The 15831-nt window shown below is 39.5% G+C and overlaps 1 protein-coding gene across 6 annotated transcripts in view; it reads left to right on the forward strand.

The window, feature by feature from the left end:
* Positions 1-1944: 1944 nt before the first annotated feature.
* The window catches only part of SUPT3H (SPT3 homolog, SAGA and STAGA complex component), a 255443-nt gene continuing 241556 nt past the window's right edge, over positions 1945-15831 (forward strand). For 4 of the 6 annotated variants that reach the window (XM_059843063.1, XM_059843066.1, XM_059843068.1 and 1 more), the window contains exons 1-2: positions 1945-2062; positions 12436-12530. In XM_059843063.1, the coding sequence (XP_059699046.1) occupies positions 12436-12530 (95 nt within the window). In that variant the 5' untranslated portion in view covers positions 1945-2062. Of the gene's footprint in view, positions 2063-2085; positions 2235-12435; positions 12531-15831 lie in introns of those variants that run through there. The other 2 variants (XM_059843064.1, XM_059843065.1) reach the window with 2 other exon arrangements.

Raw genomic sequence — 15831 nt, forward strand, 5'->3', positions numbered from 1 at the left:
TGAATGGTAGCCAAAAAAAAAAAAAAAAGTAAGGGCAGCAGAAGTCAGCTAAGGGAAAAAGAAAATAAGATTACTTTCTACTAAACTGGAATTCAGATGGTCCCTAGAGTGTTAAGATCACTGCAGTGGTTTCCAGAGCTTTCTTCTTCCTCCTTTTCTTATCCAGACCCCCAAAGAAGTAAAATGCTGAAATTTACATAAAATTACAAAGTCTCTAAGCTGTCAGTTTCTTTGCATGAATCCTAGAAAAATTATATGAATACTGCTTGGTGCGCAGGCAGGAATTTTAATTAAAAAGGGACTAAGGAGGGCAAAGTAAAAGAGCCTAACTTTTGAAATTATACACCCCACAAACTTTTGAGAAAAGTAAGATTTTTTTTCAAAGCACTAATGGTTACTCCATTTAACTCTGTTGGTCCCATTTATTAGTTCTACTTTATACCATGGCACACATCAGCCTGTCTGCCAACAAACCTGCATGTGACGAGCAGAATGACCAAACTAAACTCACAGAAACCTAATATTAGGAGGTGTCAGAGGAAGAAAGGAGAGGTGGGTTAATGCTCCAGCTCACCTAGTCATGCCCTTTCCCATCAACCTGTTGAGCTGGCAGGATTTAGGAAGAGGAAACCCACCATTGCCAGGAATCAAGAGGAAAACATGGGTATGTAACCACACCAATGCACTGAATCAGCACAGCAAAGAACAGAATATTTCAGCTGGAATGGACCTACAACAGTCATCCAGTCCGACTGCCTGACCATGGCAGGACTGACCCAAAGTTAAAGCATGACCAAAGTTAAAGAGAACGATATTGTCCCAATGCCTCTTATACACTGAGAGAAGGAGACCATCAACCACCTCTCCATAAGCCTGTTCCAGTCTGACTACCCACTCAGCAAAGGGATGCTTCCTAATATCCAGCCTAAATCTCCCTGGCTCACCTTTGAACTATTAATGTCATGGCTGAAATAGTACAACTGGGTATTGCTGAAGCAGGATCCATTGGTGTTTCCAAGGGTAAAGATGAACACAGGTCGCTGTTGTTTGCGCTGCTATTTTTGAACACCTGTACAAGGATGTGGCTGCAGATAGGAGGGTGTGCTGGCACCTGTGCTGAGACCAGACACCTGTGTACACCCACAGCTCTCTCTCCCAAAAATGCTCTGGCTTTTTGGACTCACACCAGCCCTGAAACCCCTTCCTGCTGCCCTCCAGCAATGCCTGGTGCTAAAGGAGAAGGAAAAGGTGGTCATGGCCTGTCAGGCAGCACATGCAACTCCATCCCTGGAGGTGGTTATGGGAAGACTGGATGTGGCCCTGAGGGAAATGGCCTGGCTCGCAAGGTGGTGATTGGTTCCTAGGTTGGACTTGACAGTCTCAGAGGTCCTTTCCAACCTAACTGATTGTGTTATTCACAGGACCACAAAATTGTTAGGGTTGGAAGGGACCTCTGGAGACCATCCAGCCCAACCCCCCTGCCAAGGCAGGATCACCTGGAGCAGGTGACACACGAACGCATCCAATTGGATTTGGAACGTCTCCAGAGAGAGGCAATCCACAAAATCCCCAGGCAACCAGCTTCAGTGCTCTGTCATCCTCAACGTAAATAAGTTCTTACTCATGTCTAGGTGGAACTTGTTTTCATTTTATAGACACTTCTCCTCGTCCTGTCGCTGGGTACCACTGTAAAGAGCCAGGCACCATCCTCCTGGTACGCGCCTTTGAGATATTCACACGCACTAACACTAAGCCCGGCCGATCGGCGGGCCGAGGGGCACGGCGGCAGCGGCGGCGGGGGCGGGGGCGGGAGGAAGCGGCGGCAGCCCCGCCTCGCCCCGGCTCCTCCCCACGCCCTGGGAGGCGCCACCGCCCCCGCCTCCATCTGCGGGGCGGCCGCTGTGGCGGAACCGGCTCCTCCCCGGCGCGGGCGGCGCCATTTTACCCCCCCCTCCCTCAGCGGCCGTGGCGGTCGTGGCGAACTGCGCGAAGCCGTCGCCGCTTTTCCGTCCCCCTCGTTTCTCGCCTCGGTCCAGGCAGCGCGTGGAGGGGAAGGACCGAGGTTCAGTGCCTGCCCCTCGCTTTCCCCTCTCGGCTGTCCGCACACGGGGTGGGGGGACCGGGCACCACAAGCTGCTCCCCCCTTCCTTCCATCCTTCCTCCCCTGCACATCTCAGCCTCCTCATCCATCCATCTATCCATCCATCCATCCATCCCCAGGGGTGAGCCTTTGAGTGAGTCACCAGAGAGAGCACGCAATTAGAGAGTGTGTTGCTATTAATTAACTTAGTGAGGCTGCTCGTTGTTGGGGCCTTCAGGAGCATTAGCGGGGCGGTTCCTGCCCGCGGTACCTGCGGGGCGGGGGCGCGGGGGGCCCGGGGGCGCGGCGTTTTCTGGTGGCCTTCAGTGTTACGTTGGACCTTCTCCCGTGCCGTTCGTTTTGTCGTCTTGCAACTAATCTAGGAGGTGTTCCTAGGACATTTTTTTTTTTTTTAATATATTTTTTTAAATACTCTTAAAAAAATTATGTGACAGCTTGGCCTGCAGTACACTGTGTACTGCTGGGTGTTGTTAATTTCTTCGTGTCACTATGATGTTTTGAAATGTGACTAGTTTGTAAATTTCATCTGGAGGAAATGGATTTTATTTATTTTGCCTGAACAGGTGTGGTGATTCCCTAACTGGAATCCTGTGATATTCCTTATTTGGAATCCTATGCATTTGGCTGCTTATTCTTGATGAGAAATTTTGGATGCACACATTGCTGCCATAACTTAATGGTATTCCTGATATGCCAGAATGTTCTCATATGATCTGTGGTGTTCCTTATAGAAAGTATTAGTTCTTACAGAAATTACTGGTAAATGTTAAAAGCCTAGGACTGATAGTCCAGAAGAATATTTCTCTTTGTTAGCTATAAGTGATTTTTTCCACTTTAGAATATTTTTATACTTCTTGTTTACCGATCAACTTCTTCTAAGTTCCTAGAAATTGCACAAACGGATGATCTGCAGTCGATCATTGCAAAGCACGGATGCATGCAAAATATGTATTACTGTTTGTGGAATGGGAGCAGGAACCTGATGTTGCAGACGCTGCAAGTTTGCTGTATGGCATTTGTGTTAGTGATTTATTATGAGACACTTGATTTCCTACAAGTGAATCTGTTTCAAGGGTTGCAGCCGTGTTGGTGTTTTGCTAAAATTTTCTTTTGAAGTCTTTTATGTAACTCCCACATCAATCTCTTTCTTGGTGCAGGCCTCGCTTTCCCTTTGGCTTAAGGCAGCAGTGCTTACTTGGCAGGATGCAGTGCAGCCACCCTCTCCCTTTTTGCATATCTTTCTTCACTGTTGGCCAGATCCAAGTGGTGTGGAAGGCAGTGTCAGTCCTTTTGTTAACTTTGGTGGACTTTACACAGGGTCCTATTTACATGTTATTAATATACAAATCATATTTGTTTTTAGTTTGGTTCCTTTTTATCCTGTGTGTTGTTGCTCTGTAGGTGGGAATGTTGATGGCCAGAAGTAGCATTTCCAACTGTAACAGGATAAAATGAAGTCTTTTTGAAAGCCCTATCTCTGCTTGAGGAAGTTTAAAAAAGTTAGTTTTCAGTTAGATAAAGAGGTTCTTAGTTATGATGATTATGAAGAAAAGCTTGAGGTCGAGCCAGAATATACTGAAACTGCAGGAGGAAAAATTCATACCTGTGTCTCTGAGAAGTAAGCAAGAAGTCCTTTAGTGGCATTTAACTTGTGGTTTTCAAATCTATGGATTTGAAGACATTTCTTAAGGTTTCACAGGATTCTGTTGCCTTTAGAGCCTCTAACTGTCATAACCAGCTGAATTACTCTCCTGGGCTCAGTTCTGGGTAGCACAGAACTGAGCTGTTTGAGAGTTGATTAGTCAATTAGTAGCTTCTCGGCATAAGCAAGCTGTAATTTAGCAGGCTACAAGGGTTTTAAGAATTGCCGGCATACAGCAGTGTAGAGCAACATTGTTCAGGTCGTTGGTGCTGTTCTGCTGTGATGCCCTCGAGCAGTGAGACCAGCTAGACAGTGTCTTTCTAGGTCATCACTCACTGCAAGGGTGTTCTAAGGCAGGAGGCCAAACCCAGGCAGCCTTATTATACCGTAGAAAATAACTGAGTTAATGCTCTTGTTGCAATTGTGAAATACCCAAATGTGTAGATAGACAAGCATGTAAGGAAAAGGAAATTAGTTAGGCCTGTGTTCTCATGGAACCATGCAGTGGTGACTCAGTTACAAGCTTATCTGGAGCTGATCAAAAAAATCTGCCTGTCAGAGGTACTGAAAATGGTATTGATTTGATCTGCTATCTGTGTTTCAGGTACTTGGCATTCGTAGTGCTATGTGGAGTCATTATTAATTTTAAGTAATCTTAGTGTGTTCTTTTGCAAGCTATCACAGGTGAAATTTCTATTTATAAATAATCTTTGGCTTTTTTCTACCCCTGTATTTTGCATATGAAATATTGTGTTTGATTACAGTCAGACTTTCACAGAGTCAGCTGCAAAGTTTCTAGTTCACACAGCTCCTTAAGCCATCACAGAAGTAGCAGTAATGGATAAAAGGGGCCAAGAGCTTGTTTGGAAGATGTGATTTCCAATAGACTTGCTGAAAACTTACTTTTTTACTTGAAATGTCACTCAAGCATATGATTTTTAAAAGCACTTAACAATGAAGAGCTGTATTGATAATTCTTCTGATTAAGCCCAGTACTGAGGTATATACCTGGGAGAAATGTTTATTTTTGAGTAAACAAGAATGCATTTTAGCAGGAACTTACTGGATATCATATGTGACTATGAGATCTCTGAAGGGGCTGGGTGGCCTGAATGTTACTGACATGTTGTTAGACCAACTTGTAAAGATTGAATTTTCATGCTTTGACCTTCTATTAAAGCCATGACTGTTTTTCCTGTAGTTTTACTTGAATTAGATATTGAATAGAAGAACAGCAATGAAAGTACACGTTTTCTTTTCCAGAGAATTTATACTTTCGGTGGCAAGCACTGATTTCTACAACAGGACCAGCCCCACAAGAAGAATTGGAAATTTTCTTTTGTAATTTTAGCTGTAGATTTGGCTGCTCGTTCTTGATAAGGAATTTTAGATATATATGTTGATGCTATAACTTGATCCATATTCCTGATATGCTGGAATATTCAATTAAGGTCAGGGTGGAACTCTATTATGAAATAATTTTAATTGTATATCACATACACAGCTCAGGGTGATATGAGAGGAGAAGGGTTGATGTAATCAGTGTGATAGGTTGGGAAGATGCCATTTTAAAAGGAGGTGAAGGTTTAGACAGAAAAGTTATACCAAGGAAAATACAGTTTGAAGCTAATGATAACTTGGTTATGCTTCACAGAAAATCCACCTCTGTTAGTAAACCCTTAAATTTTAATTTACTTTAAATGGAACTGAAGGCAGACAGGGACCCATGGTAAAGGAGTTGCTTGCTGGGCAAAGAGCAGTAAAACATATTGTCAGGGCTAACCTGACCTCTGCATATTAATACAGGAATGCTTTACTTGTTAGAAAAAGCAAAATACTGATCAAGTTATAATTGGGCCTTGTTCATCCTTGCATGCTGAAATCAAGTATGCAAGTCCTTGATGAGTTGGAAGCTTTTTATTATCACCAGACCTGTGAGCACACCTTGTGTTTGCTTCACTGAAAATCGCCAGTGGTTCCTGTGGGGGGGGTCATGACCACTGAATTGCATCTCTATACAATTATTAAATCATTCATATAGAAGGTTTGTAACACCAGTGTATTAAGGAAAAACTGTAAGTTGAAATAAATTCAGGGTTATAGGAGTCAGATTATGGAAGCTGTGAGGACTTGGCTGTTAGCTTCAGGTTATTTGGTCTTTACACTGTTTTCTTAAAGCATTTTTAGGAAGGAAGGGAAAAGTAATTTGTGCTTAATTTGCAGTGCTATTAACTGCCAATGGGGCACAAAGCTCTGCAAAAAAGTGTGCACATTCAGTTCAGAGGGAGGTGGGTGTATACATTAGATTCATTTTGCCTGCTTCCTTGTTAGAAACAAATGTATCGCTTCTGGAGAAGGACAGAGCTCTGATGAGGCTGGAGTTGAAACTCTGAGAAGTGTTTGTAAACACCTCCAGATGGGAAGGCAGAGCTCTCATGTAAAATTCTTCTCTGTATTTCCCAGTCTCAAATAAAAGTCACATCTGTGTATTAGTATTCTTTCAGCCATCCAGACCATTCTGTGGTCTGGGTTAGAAGAAGCTTTAAGTAACTGTCATGTCTAACATGGGGATGGACAAATAGTCGCTTCAGATATGAGGGCATGCAGAGTCATTTTGAGTAAAACACAGCAGTTATTGCACACAGTGGAGTCAGAAGGTTTTATTTTAATGTGAGGTTGCTTTAGTGACTTTTCTTTCCTTGCTAAGTCAATGAGAAAGTTGTTGTTCTTTACTGCTTTCATGTAAGGTATTCAGTAAAAGTAATGCACAAGGATTCCAGGAAAGATTATTTTATCTTCAGGGATGTTGAACAGGACAGTTCTCATCAGGATATGTGTTATTCTTTGGATGAAAATCTACACCTGCACGTATTAGGAGATTTGTTTTACCTGTTGCTATCAGTCATGCATGTTTCTTCTCTAACTTCTACATGGGAATGAATGACTTAATTGCCTTTTAAATGGACATGGGAAATTATGTTCAGTTGTATTCCTTGTTTTTGTGTGGGCTTTTCAAGCATGTTCTGTTCCAAGAGAGTGTCATGGTTAAAGATGAGATGCTTATTTGTCTGGGTGGTGAAAGCTAGGCTGTGCATTGACAGCTATAAGATGAATTTTTCTTTCTGGTATTCAGTTTAAAATAAAACTACCCTAAGAATCTGGTCTATCAAGTAATAAATGGAAACAGCAGCAGATGTAATGTGTTACCCTTAGAATGAATAGTGCATGCATTCTGCTTTGTGGTACTTTGTTAATTAATTAAAAATGAAAGAAAGCTGAGATTGCAACCCGAGCTTTAAACAATATTCTTGTGTGCAGACCTGGTGCAGATGTGTCCCTGCCTGCCCACAGATTGCTTCTAATCCTGTATTTGGTCTGACTGTTCCCTGAAAGTTTGTGTCTTTGCTTTATCTGCTTGGCTTTTTAAGATGCTGTACTTAGAGAATATGAAAATTATTCATCCTATTTCCTGTAAGCAAAAACGTTTCTTATTTGTTGCCCATAAAGCTGGTACTTTTGATCTGAACAGGTTAGAGGATGATAAAGTAATTTCATTTTATTCTATCAGTCATTATTTTGTGTAAGTCCTAGGTCACACATGCACCATGCTTATCTGAGACCTTTTAGAGTGTTTCTAGTTCCAGACTGCTTGAACAGCTCAGGAGTACTTAGGACTTCAGGAGTACTTAGTACTTAAGGACTTCATGCTTAGTATTTTAATTTTCAGGTAATTTGTGCTGCTGGGAGAGTGGGTGACAAGCAAAGCAGTATATGTGTTCTTGCATTTGATTATGGGGTATTGGGGTTTTTTTAACTCTCTTATTTTTTATAAGAGTTTTGAGCATACACTCAGCCAGTGTTGCATGTGTTCAGCAGGGTTATGGTGTGTTTTTGTTTTTTTAAAAAGAAGTGCAGTAATAAAAATCTGTATTTCCTGTGTTTAATTAAGTTCTTACATCTTCAGTCCTAGAAGACTCTTATCCTATACCCTCTTGTCAGCTGGTGAGGCCATGAAATACTCAGTGGTAACAGACTAGTTAATCTAATTACTCTGAAGCAGAGGGTGTGGAAACAAAAGCATTAATATTGATTTTGTGTTAATTCATAGTTATATTGGTTTTTCTTTCCTTCCTGTTTTGTTTGAGTTTATATAAATGAAAATTTGTCAGTCTTTAAGTTTTTGCATGGTTTTGGGCTATATGCAAAATGTATTTATGAAAAGACTGATGTGATAACCATGTTAGATGTATGCTTGATGAATTAAATCATTGTAATGGTAACCTCTACTGTGTTATTCAGTGCAAAAATTTTTGCAGGGATGCTACTTTTTGTAGTCCTGCACCTTTTTTAGCCTATAAAGAGACATCAGAGAGAATCTCTGCAAATCCACATTTATTTTAAACTGACCCACTTCAAACTTAGGTATTTTTTTTTCCTTGTGTGAAGTGAAAACTGTATTACTATGAACTTTTGTTCCTCCTGAGTGAGTTAAGATCAGCTGTCAGACTGTTAGAGGGCTGTTCTGTAGAGACTGTTTGGGTGCATCTTTCTCCTCGATCTTCGTGTGACATTTCAGCAGTGGGGATTGGTGTCTGAGTAGTGTCTCAAAAGCCTTGACTGAGCCTCTGTTGTTCAGCCTGGAGAAGGGGAGACATCACAGCACCTTCCAGTACCTGAAGGGGCTCCAAGAGAACTGGAGAGCGTGTGCAGTGATGGGACAAGGGGGAATGGCTTGAAGCTGAAACAGGGAGGTTAAGATAAGAAAAAGAGAAGTTCTTTGTTGTGAAGGTGGTAGGGCACTGGAACAGAGGAGTGGTTTCAGCCCTATGTCTGGAAGTGTTCAAGGCCAGCTAGGGTGGGGCCCTCAGCAACCTGGTGTGAAGGAAGGTGTCCCTGTACAAGGCTGGGCGTTGGAATGAGATGAGTTCTAAGACACTACAGAATGGTTTGGGTTAGAAAGTATGATTTTATATATACAGTTACATGTTAATATAGTATAGGATATTTCCAAAATGTATAACCCTTACATCATGCTTTAGGAGCCCTGGAATTCCAATTTTTATGTCTCTGAGCTGGATCTTGAATAAATACATGGGTTATACAGATCACTTATTGATTGTAGAAAAGTTAGTGTAAGTTAATATTGCTTGGTAACTTCAGCGTGGATATGAATATGAGGGAGGGTTATGAAACAGAAATCTACCCAGGTATCTTACTGTGGTGAGAGGGATGGGCCTAAACCTGATGAGAAATGACTTAAAATTTGTTTCCCTCAACTGATAACTTTTGTTCTGCTGATTCATGTGGAACAAGTGTTTTCTGTTATGACTCTTCAATGTAAAAGACATAGCAGTACATTACAGTAGATACTTTTAAACATTTATGTTAGTGTTTATATATAACCTTTGAATGTGTGTATTTTACTATACATTTGGTTGCAATGTCTTACTTAGGAGAAAAGTATTTATAAAAGCTGAGCCTACTTGGATAGGAACTCAAAATTACCAGTCCAAATAGTGTTAATCAGAAGTTATCTTCTTGATAGAGTTCATGATTAAAATGCAGCACATTGAAATAATCTGTGACTTAATCTGAACATCTGAATTCATTTTATGGAATATGGCAAACAGCTGCACTTCAGTTTGGAGCTAAAACAAATACAGTATATCGACCCATTGAAGATCACTGTAGGTTTTTCAGTTCCATGATAACTGTACTTACTGAGGAAAATTTATTTGAGAGTGCTTCTACTTTTGAATTATCTTTTTATTTTATTTTATTTTTTTTTTTAATGTCCGGAAGAAAGGAAATAGAACATACGGAGGATGGGACTTTGATGTGTAAAGAAGTTAATTATCTAAACCATCAAACAAAATGTGGGCTGTGGAAGTAATTATTGTAAAGGGCCTGATGAAGCCTGACAAGCTGCTGGTTTTTTATGTCAAGAAAATGCTGTACACCTGCTTGATTTGAAAGTTAAATCATTTGGTTGCAATAGGAGGACCCAAGTTGGTAGTGAAGCAGTAGCTGATAAGCTTTCAACTCTCAAACCACTGAGATGTAAAGCCCTTCAAATTTTTTTAGTTGAGCTGTTCTTGTCCACTTGGAGGGCAGGAACCTACGAAAGGATTTGCTCTAGAATAGGACATGCATGAATCACAGGTCTTATGTTGTGAGGAGGCAGCTGTGGAATTGGGCCCCACGGTTTTTGGGAATTTTGTGAGAATGTTTCATAAATTAGCAGAACAGAACCTCGTGGATAAAGTGCAATTTCTGTCATGGATGTTCAAAGAAAATAGTTATATGCTTCAAGTGATGTAATGAGTTTTAAAAAGCTCTAAATTAAAAAAATAAACCTCCTTAAATCTTTGAACGTTATTCACTTTTTAATGAATACACCGTTAATTTTCTATTTAGGAATATTGGTACTGTGGTATTGGATATAAAAATATAGCTCCTAAAATTAATCCTAATTAGTCCCAATGAAATGATGGACAATCAAATACATATACATTTCTAAATCTTTAGGCTGTTTCTGCTATGGTGGGTACAAAGGCAGCTTCCTCTTAACTCCCTTCCATGGCTATATAGGACTTTCCTATAAATACTGGCACCTTTCTTTGTTAAAGAGAGTTTTTACTTGTTTTTTATTTTTTAAATTCACTAATTTGACTGCTTAGGTTAGATGACTGGTAACTGTTGATTATGGCAGGATCCTGACAACACTTTAGCCTTGTGTGTAACTACTCATGTGATAAAAATCAGACTTGAGTGGGAGTAAACTTGTGATTCAAGTTACACATGTGCGTAAGTGCTTGCAGGATGGGGACCTAAATTAGAATCTGCCTGAAGAAGAACTGTAATCTGATAATCTACATGAAAGCATTAATAAAAAAATTAAACTTATGACACCAAGTTGGGTGGGGTAGGGAGGCAATACAAAGGGATCTGGAAGGGCTGGATTAATTAACCGAGGCCAGTTTTATGAGGTTCAACAAGTTCAAATGCTGGATGCTGTGCTTAACTCACAATGACCTGGTGGAGTGCTGCAGACTGGGGCAGAGTGGCTGAAAAGCTGCTCAGTGGGAAAGGACCTGGGGGTGCTGGTCAACAGCAGCTGAACCTGAGCCAGCTGTGCCCAGGTGTCCAAGAAGGCCTGGCTTGTACCAGCAATACTGGTACAGCAGGCAGCAGGGCAGTGACTGTCCCCTATACTGGGCACTGCTGAGGTCACCTTGAGGGCTGTGTTCAGTTCTGGGTCCCTCAGTTCAGGGAGGACATTGAAGGGCTGGAGTGTGTCCAGGGAAGGGAATGGAGCTGGGGAAGGGTCTGGAGTGCAGGTCTGAGGAGGGGCAGCTGGGAAAGGGGCTCAGCCTGGAGAAAAGGAGGCTCAGGGAGAATATTCTGTCTCTGCACAGCTTCCTGACAGGAGGAGACAGCCAGGTGGGGTTCTACTTTTCACTTGTGTAGAAAGCTGTAGGAGAAGAGGGAACAGCCTCAAAATGTGCCAAGGGAGGTTCAGATATTGGAAAAACTTCTTCACAGAAAGGGTGGTCAGACATTGGAATGTGCTGCCCGGGAGTGGGTTTCTATTCTAGAGAACAATCTTACCCTTTGAATTTTGAAATGGAGAGAGATAGAATCTCTTACAGCACAGCAAGCTATAGCAGTGTAAAGGTTTTATGGTCACTACTACTAATAGTGCAAGAAATGAGCACTACAACTCAACTGTTGCTAGTGTGCAGCAAACTAGAAGACTAAGAAATATAGTGAGAATAAATCTTGTTTATCTGGGGACTTACATAATATGCAGTTTTGTATTAATTTTTTTGAAGGGAAAAATGAGACTCCCTTGTCCTTATTAATAGAGTTTTCCATAATAAAATTTTGCTTAGTCAGTCCTTAGTAAATGAAATTATTTTTTAAAATTAAGTAGCTCAAAACCATTTGATGTGGAGACCCTGTAGCCACATGCTGCTGCAATTTGACTTGCATATTGTTAAAGAGGAAAGTGTAAATTTATTAATTACTTCATAGAATATAAGGAAAATTATCCTGGATTTGCTTTGGAGTTCTTGAATGAGATGCTTATATAGAAAAGCTGTAAAATACTTTGTGTAAAGATAGTACCTTCAGAGCTCTGAGTATTGTGATGGTGGTTGGGTCTCAAGTCTTTCTAATGTATTTCTGTTTGAAGAATTTAAGTTGTGTGTGTGTAGGGGGTGTTTTTTATAAAGGAAGTTTCTGATCTCTGTGCACATAAAGTTGTAGCGGGCTTTTTGTGAGAATCTCTTTGGCCTTGTTGGAGATGGTGTGGGTATGATTTAGTGGTGGTTAGGATATGCAGGAATGTAAGAGGATGATGGGGCAGCAGAGATTCTGGTGTCTGTGAATACCATCTATTCCAGAGTAGTGGTGTTTTTATCTTAATGCTTTTAAGCATTGGTACTTTTTAGGATACTTCTAAATCGTTATTTTAGAAATAGTACATGTTTCCAGTACTTTGTTTAAAGTAAACACCAACTCAAGCTTTCTATTGCCTCTCATAGGCTTCTTTTTTGCATGCAGACCCTTTACCTTCTATGTTACTTCAAATATCTTTTCTTCCTTTTAAATATCTAGTGTGAAGCATAAATGTGCTTTCTTGGCAATGAAATACAAGTATTGCAAGTGCTGTTATTTCTTTACCCAGATGAGCAGCACTGTGGCCAGCCCGATGTCGGCAATTGCCTCTTCAAGCAGTGGAAGAAAATCAACAAGCTTTACACTTGAATTGCAGAGTATGATGTGAGTAGTCAGTCAGACTATCTGGCTGTATCTGCATGGTGTATTCATCTTTTACCTGATTTCTTAGAATGTGTGAGTAAGGGTGATGGAGGGAAGGAAAGCAGGTGTTAGTAATGGAGCTGTTTGTGTTTTTTTTTCTGATTTGTAAAACATTCAGAGATGACTTGGGTAAATAAAACCCACATCCTCTATTGAAAGGAGAGTGAATGCTGCTGAGTAAAGAAATGTGTTTTTTGATATTTGCTTTAGAAGTCTTTAGAGTCCTGTATTTCTCAGCCCTTCATCAAAGAAAGCTAAGCTTCCTGTTGTCATAGATATGTTTTTTAATAAATACTTTTTATTAACATCCTTCAGTGCTAATACAGAGAGATAAACTGCTGAGATCATAATATTGCTGATGAAATTATGATATGGAATGCTTGTAAATAACTGGGGTTTGCCAGACAGGAAGCAAATTTGTTAAAAAAGTAAGTTACTTATTCTTTTAAATGAATGCTGGATTCTCAGAAACGCAGGTTCCAGCTGTGATATTATATGATTTTGTAATTTGGTTGTGAGAGTAAAGCTGTGTTGCTTTTAGTCATGTGCCTTCACTGTTGTATAAAAATTTCTCACCTGATTTACTACATGGGCAGTAGATGCATAAGGAGTTACTTGTCTCCATTTAAATCTATAAAGGATTCCCTTTGCAGAAGTGAAAGGTGCATTTTGTTTTCGGTTAAGTGTCCTTATGAGATTACTAGATTGTTGTCATATGGATAATGAGATAGCTTTCACTGAGAGTATTTTTCAGTATAATGTAAATAAGAGTGTTGCCTTGTGCATTGAATCTTCTAATATAGATGAGTACATTGTGACAGACCCAGTGTTCTACTTTATTTAGTTTTCTTTGGCTAGAATAATAGTAATGCTCTCTCTTCTTCAAGAGAATTCTGTTTGCTAATTGTTCACATCTATTAAGGTCATCTATTCTGAAAAATACAATTGTTGTTCTTGGTTGAGAAAATTAACCGTAACTGTATTTAAAAAAGAAAACTTCAGAGTCAAATCCTGTGCATCAGTTTGGATCAGTATCTGGGGAGCCTGAATTTTATTGGATTGTGGACTTCCTGATAAAGTGTTTTGAAACTCCCCTTCCCCGCCAGTGTACACACGATTCTGTCAGAATGTAGAAGTTATTGTTGGCCATATAAATGGAAGGAATAGATATTTTCCTTTTACTTCAGAACTGGTGCAGTTATCCTTTGAAAGCTGTGCAAACAGATCATCTGTGCTCCAGAGTAACATATTTCACAGCTTCATTAAACTAGTAGGAACTGAGGAAATTCCTTGACTGCAGTGAGCACATTGAGACTTAAATTTTTATTGTTTGCTGTGGAAAAAACGAGGGAGACTTTTGAAAATGATAGAGTGCCAGGGATGAACCATGCAGAAAAAAAAGACAACTGTTTCCTTTGGCCAGGGCCATAAAATGAAGTTATGCCTTTAAAAGAACTTTCTGTGCTCTGACGGAAGCTGACATGTTTTATAAACGATGTGATTTAGGAAGTTATGGATTCTCCCATTTAGACGATTTAAAAGAAATTATTGCTGACGTCTTAAGATCCTGGGAAATGGCTAAGACTGGAGCAATGGAGTGCAAAAAAGGTAACATCTTCTTAAAGGAAAGAAAGTAGAGGCTATCTCTGCCTAATTTCTTATTGTCAAGAGAAGGGTCACCTATTTGCTATAGTTTTCATGTAGTGATATGAAGAGTAAGTGCAACTGGCCCTGCCTTTCTCAACAAAACATGTACAGCAAGAAGATGAACTTTTGAGAAATAAGTCATATAGAGACATTAAGTGCTAATCCAGAATGTCATGTAGTAGTTTATGTTGCTTTAAAAAATGGGCTGTTGGATTTTAGGGATTTAAAAGGCAGAAAGAAGAGAGAGTCTATTTGGAGTAAAATATCAAATCCTGTTGTAGTCCAGTGGCAACATCTGGAAGTCTCTGGATAAGATTACTCATGGTCTGAAGATGGTATCTTTGATTAGTGTATAATTTCCAGCACAGAAGTGTTGAGCCAATGTTTAATTCCATGGAATGCTTAAATTTGCAGTAATGTTAAGCTTGTGAGTAATCACGTTTAAGGTGAGGAGGTTATTCATATGCTACATCTGTTAGATACACTACACCTATTTTTGAACCATTGCATTGTAAGGGAATGAACTGAATCCTATTGTAGAATTGTGTTTTTATGATAAGCTCAGAAGGGTTTTTCTGATTTATTTGAGAAGGCAAGATATACATAGGAGTCTTGAAATCATAAAATACTGCAAAAAAAGCTGTCTCAAAATGTGTACAACTTTTTCATTGTGTACATAGATACTTTACTGATGAAATTACTCTGTTTTTCCTTTAAGAATATTTAAGATATGTCCTTGGATTTGAAGAAATTTTTGTGTTTGTTGAGAAAAGAATCTGGTTTGTATTATGCCTAAATTATACTGTGTAATTGGTGATACGACATGTGCTGATTTACCTTAAGAAGACTGCTTCTTAATCAGATTGTCACAGATCATCCAAACACAAGTCAAATTGCAGTGCACTACCTTTTGCATAGTTATATTTGCCTTTTAATTGTTTAGACCTTGGAATTAAATTAGATTTATGTTATACTAATTTACATCCTTTATTTGTATTTGGATTTTTTATTATAATACCATGGAGTGTACAGCAGTAGGTGTTAATAATTTAAAAAAAGAGTTTTCAGTACATCTAGTGCATTTTGCTGAGGTTTGCTTTAGTTAACTTTGGCTGATCTACAGCTTGTTTCCAAACTAACTGCTCATGTTAGGTGGGTTGCACTTAAATTACAGTTCTGCCCAGTAGATTCACAACCATGCTGATTTCACTGTAGCCATTAAAATTCATAATTTGGTAGAGATCATCTATTTTCTAGTATAAGCACTACTTGCAGAGTGGATTTCTGGAAACCGTGACAGTCTAAAGACTTATGTTGAGCAATTTGCAGCTACAGAGGGAGGTTTTTATCTCCCCTCAATAAAATGCCTTGACTTCTCAAAGCTATCTTAGCTATTTAAAAAAAACTAATTACTGCGATCTGAAGTTTATTAATTAGCTTTTGTGGTATGCTTCATACCAAAATCAAAATTTGATGGTATAAGGTTATAAGGATAAATTGTAATGGTGAAAGTATTGAGGAAAACAGTGTTTTTATTTGGTTTAAGTCTTTCTGGTTATTGACTGTTTTTGCAGAGGTGAATATTAAAACAATAGTATGCATTGCTGTGATATCA

Source organism: Haemorhous mexicanus, chromosome 3 (assembly GCF_027477595.1).
Source record: "Haemorhous mexicanus isolate bHaeMex1 chromosome 3, bHaeMex1.pri, whole genome shotgun sequence".
Lineage (NCBI taxonomy): Eukaryota > Metazoa > Chordata > Aves > Passeriformes > Fringillidae > Haemorhous > Haemorhous mexicanus.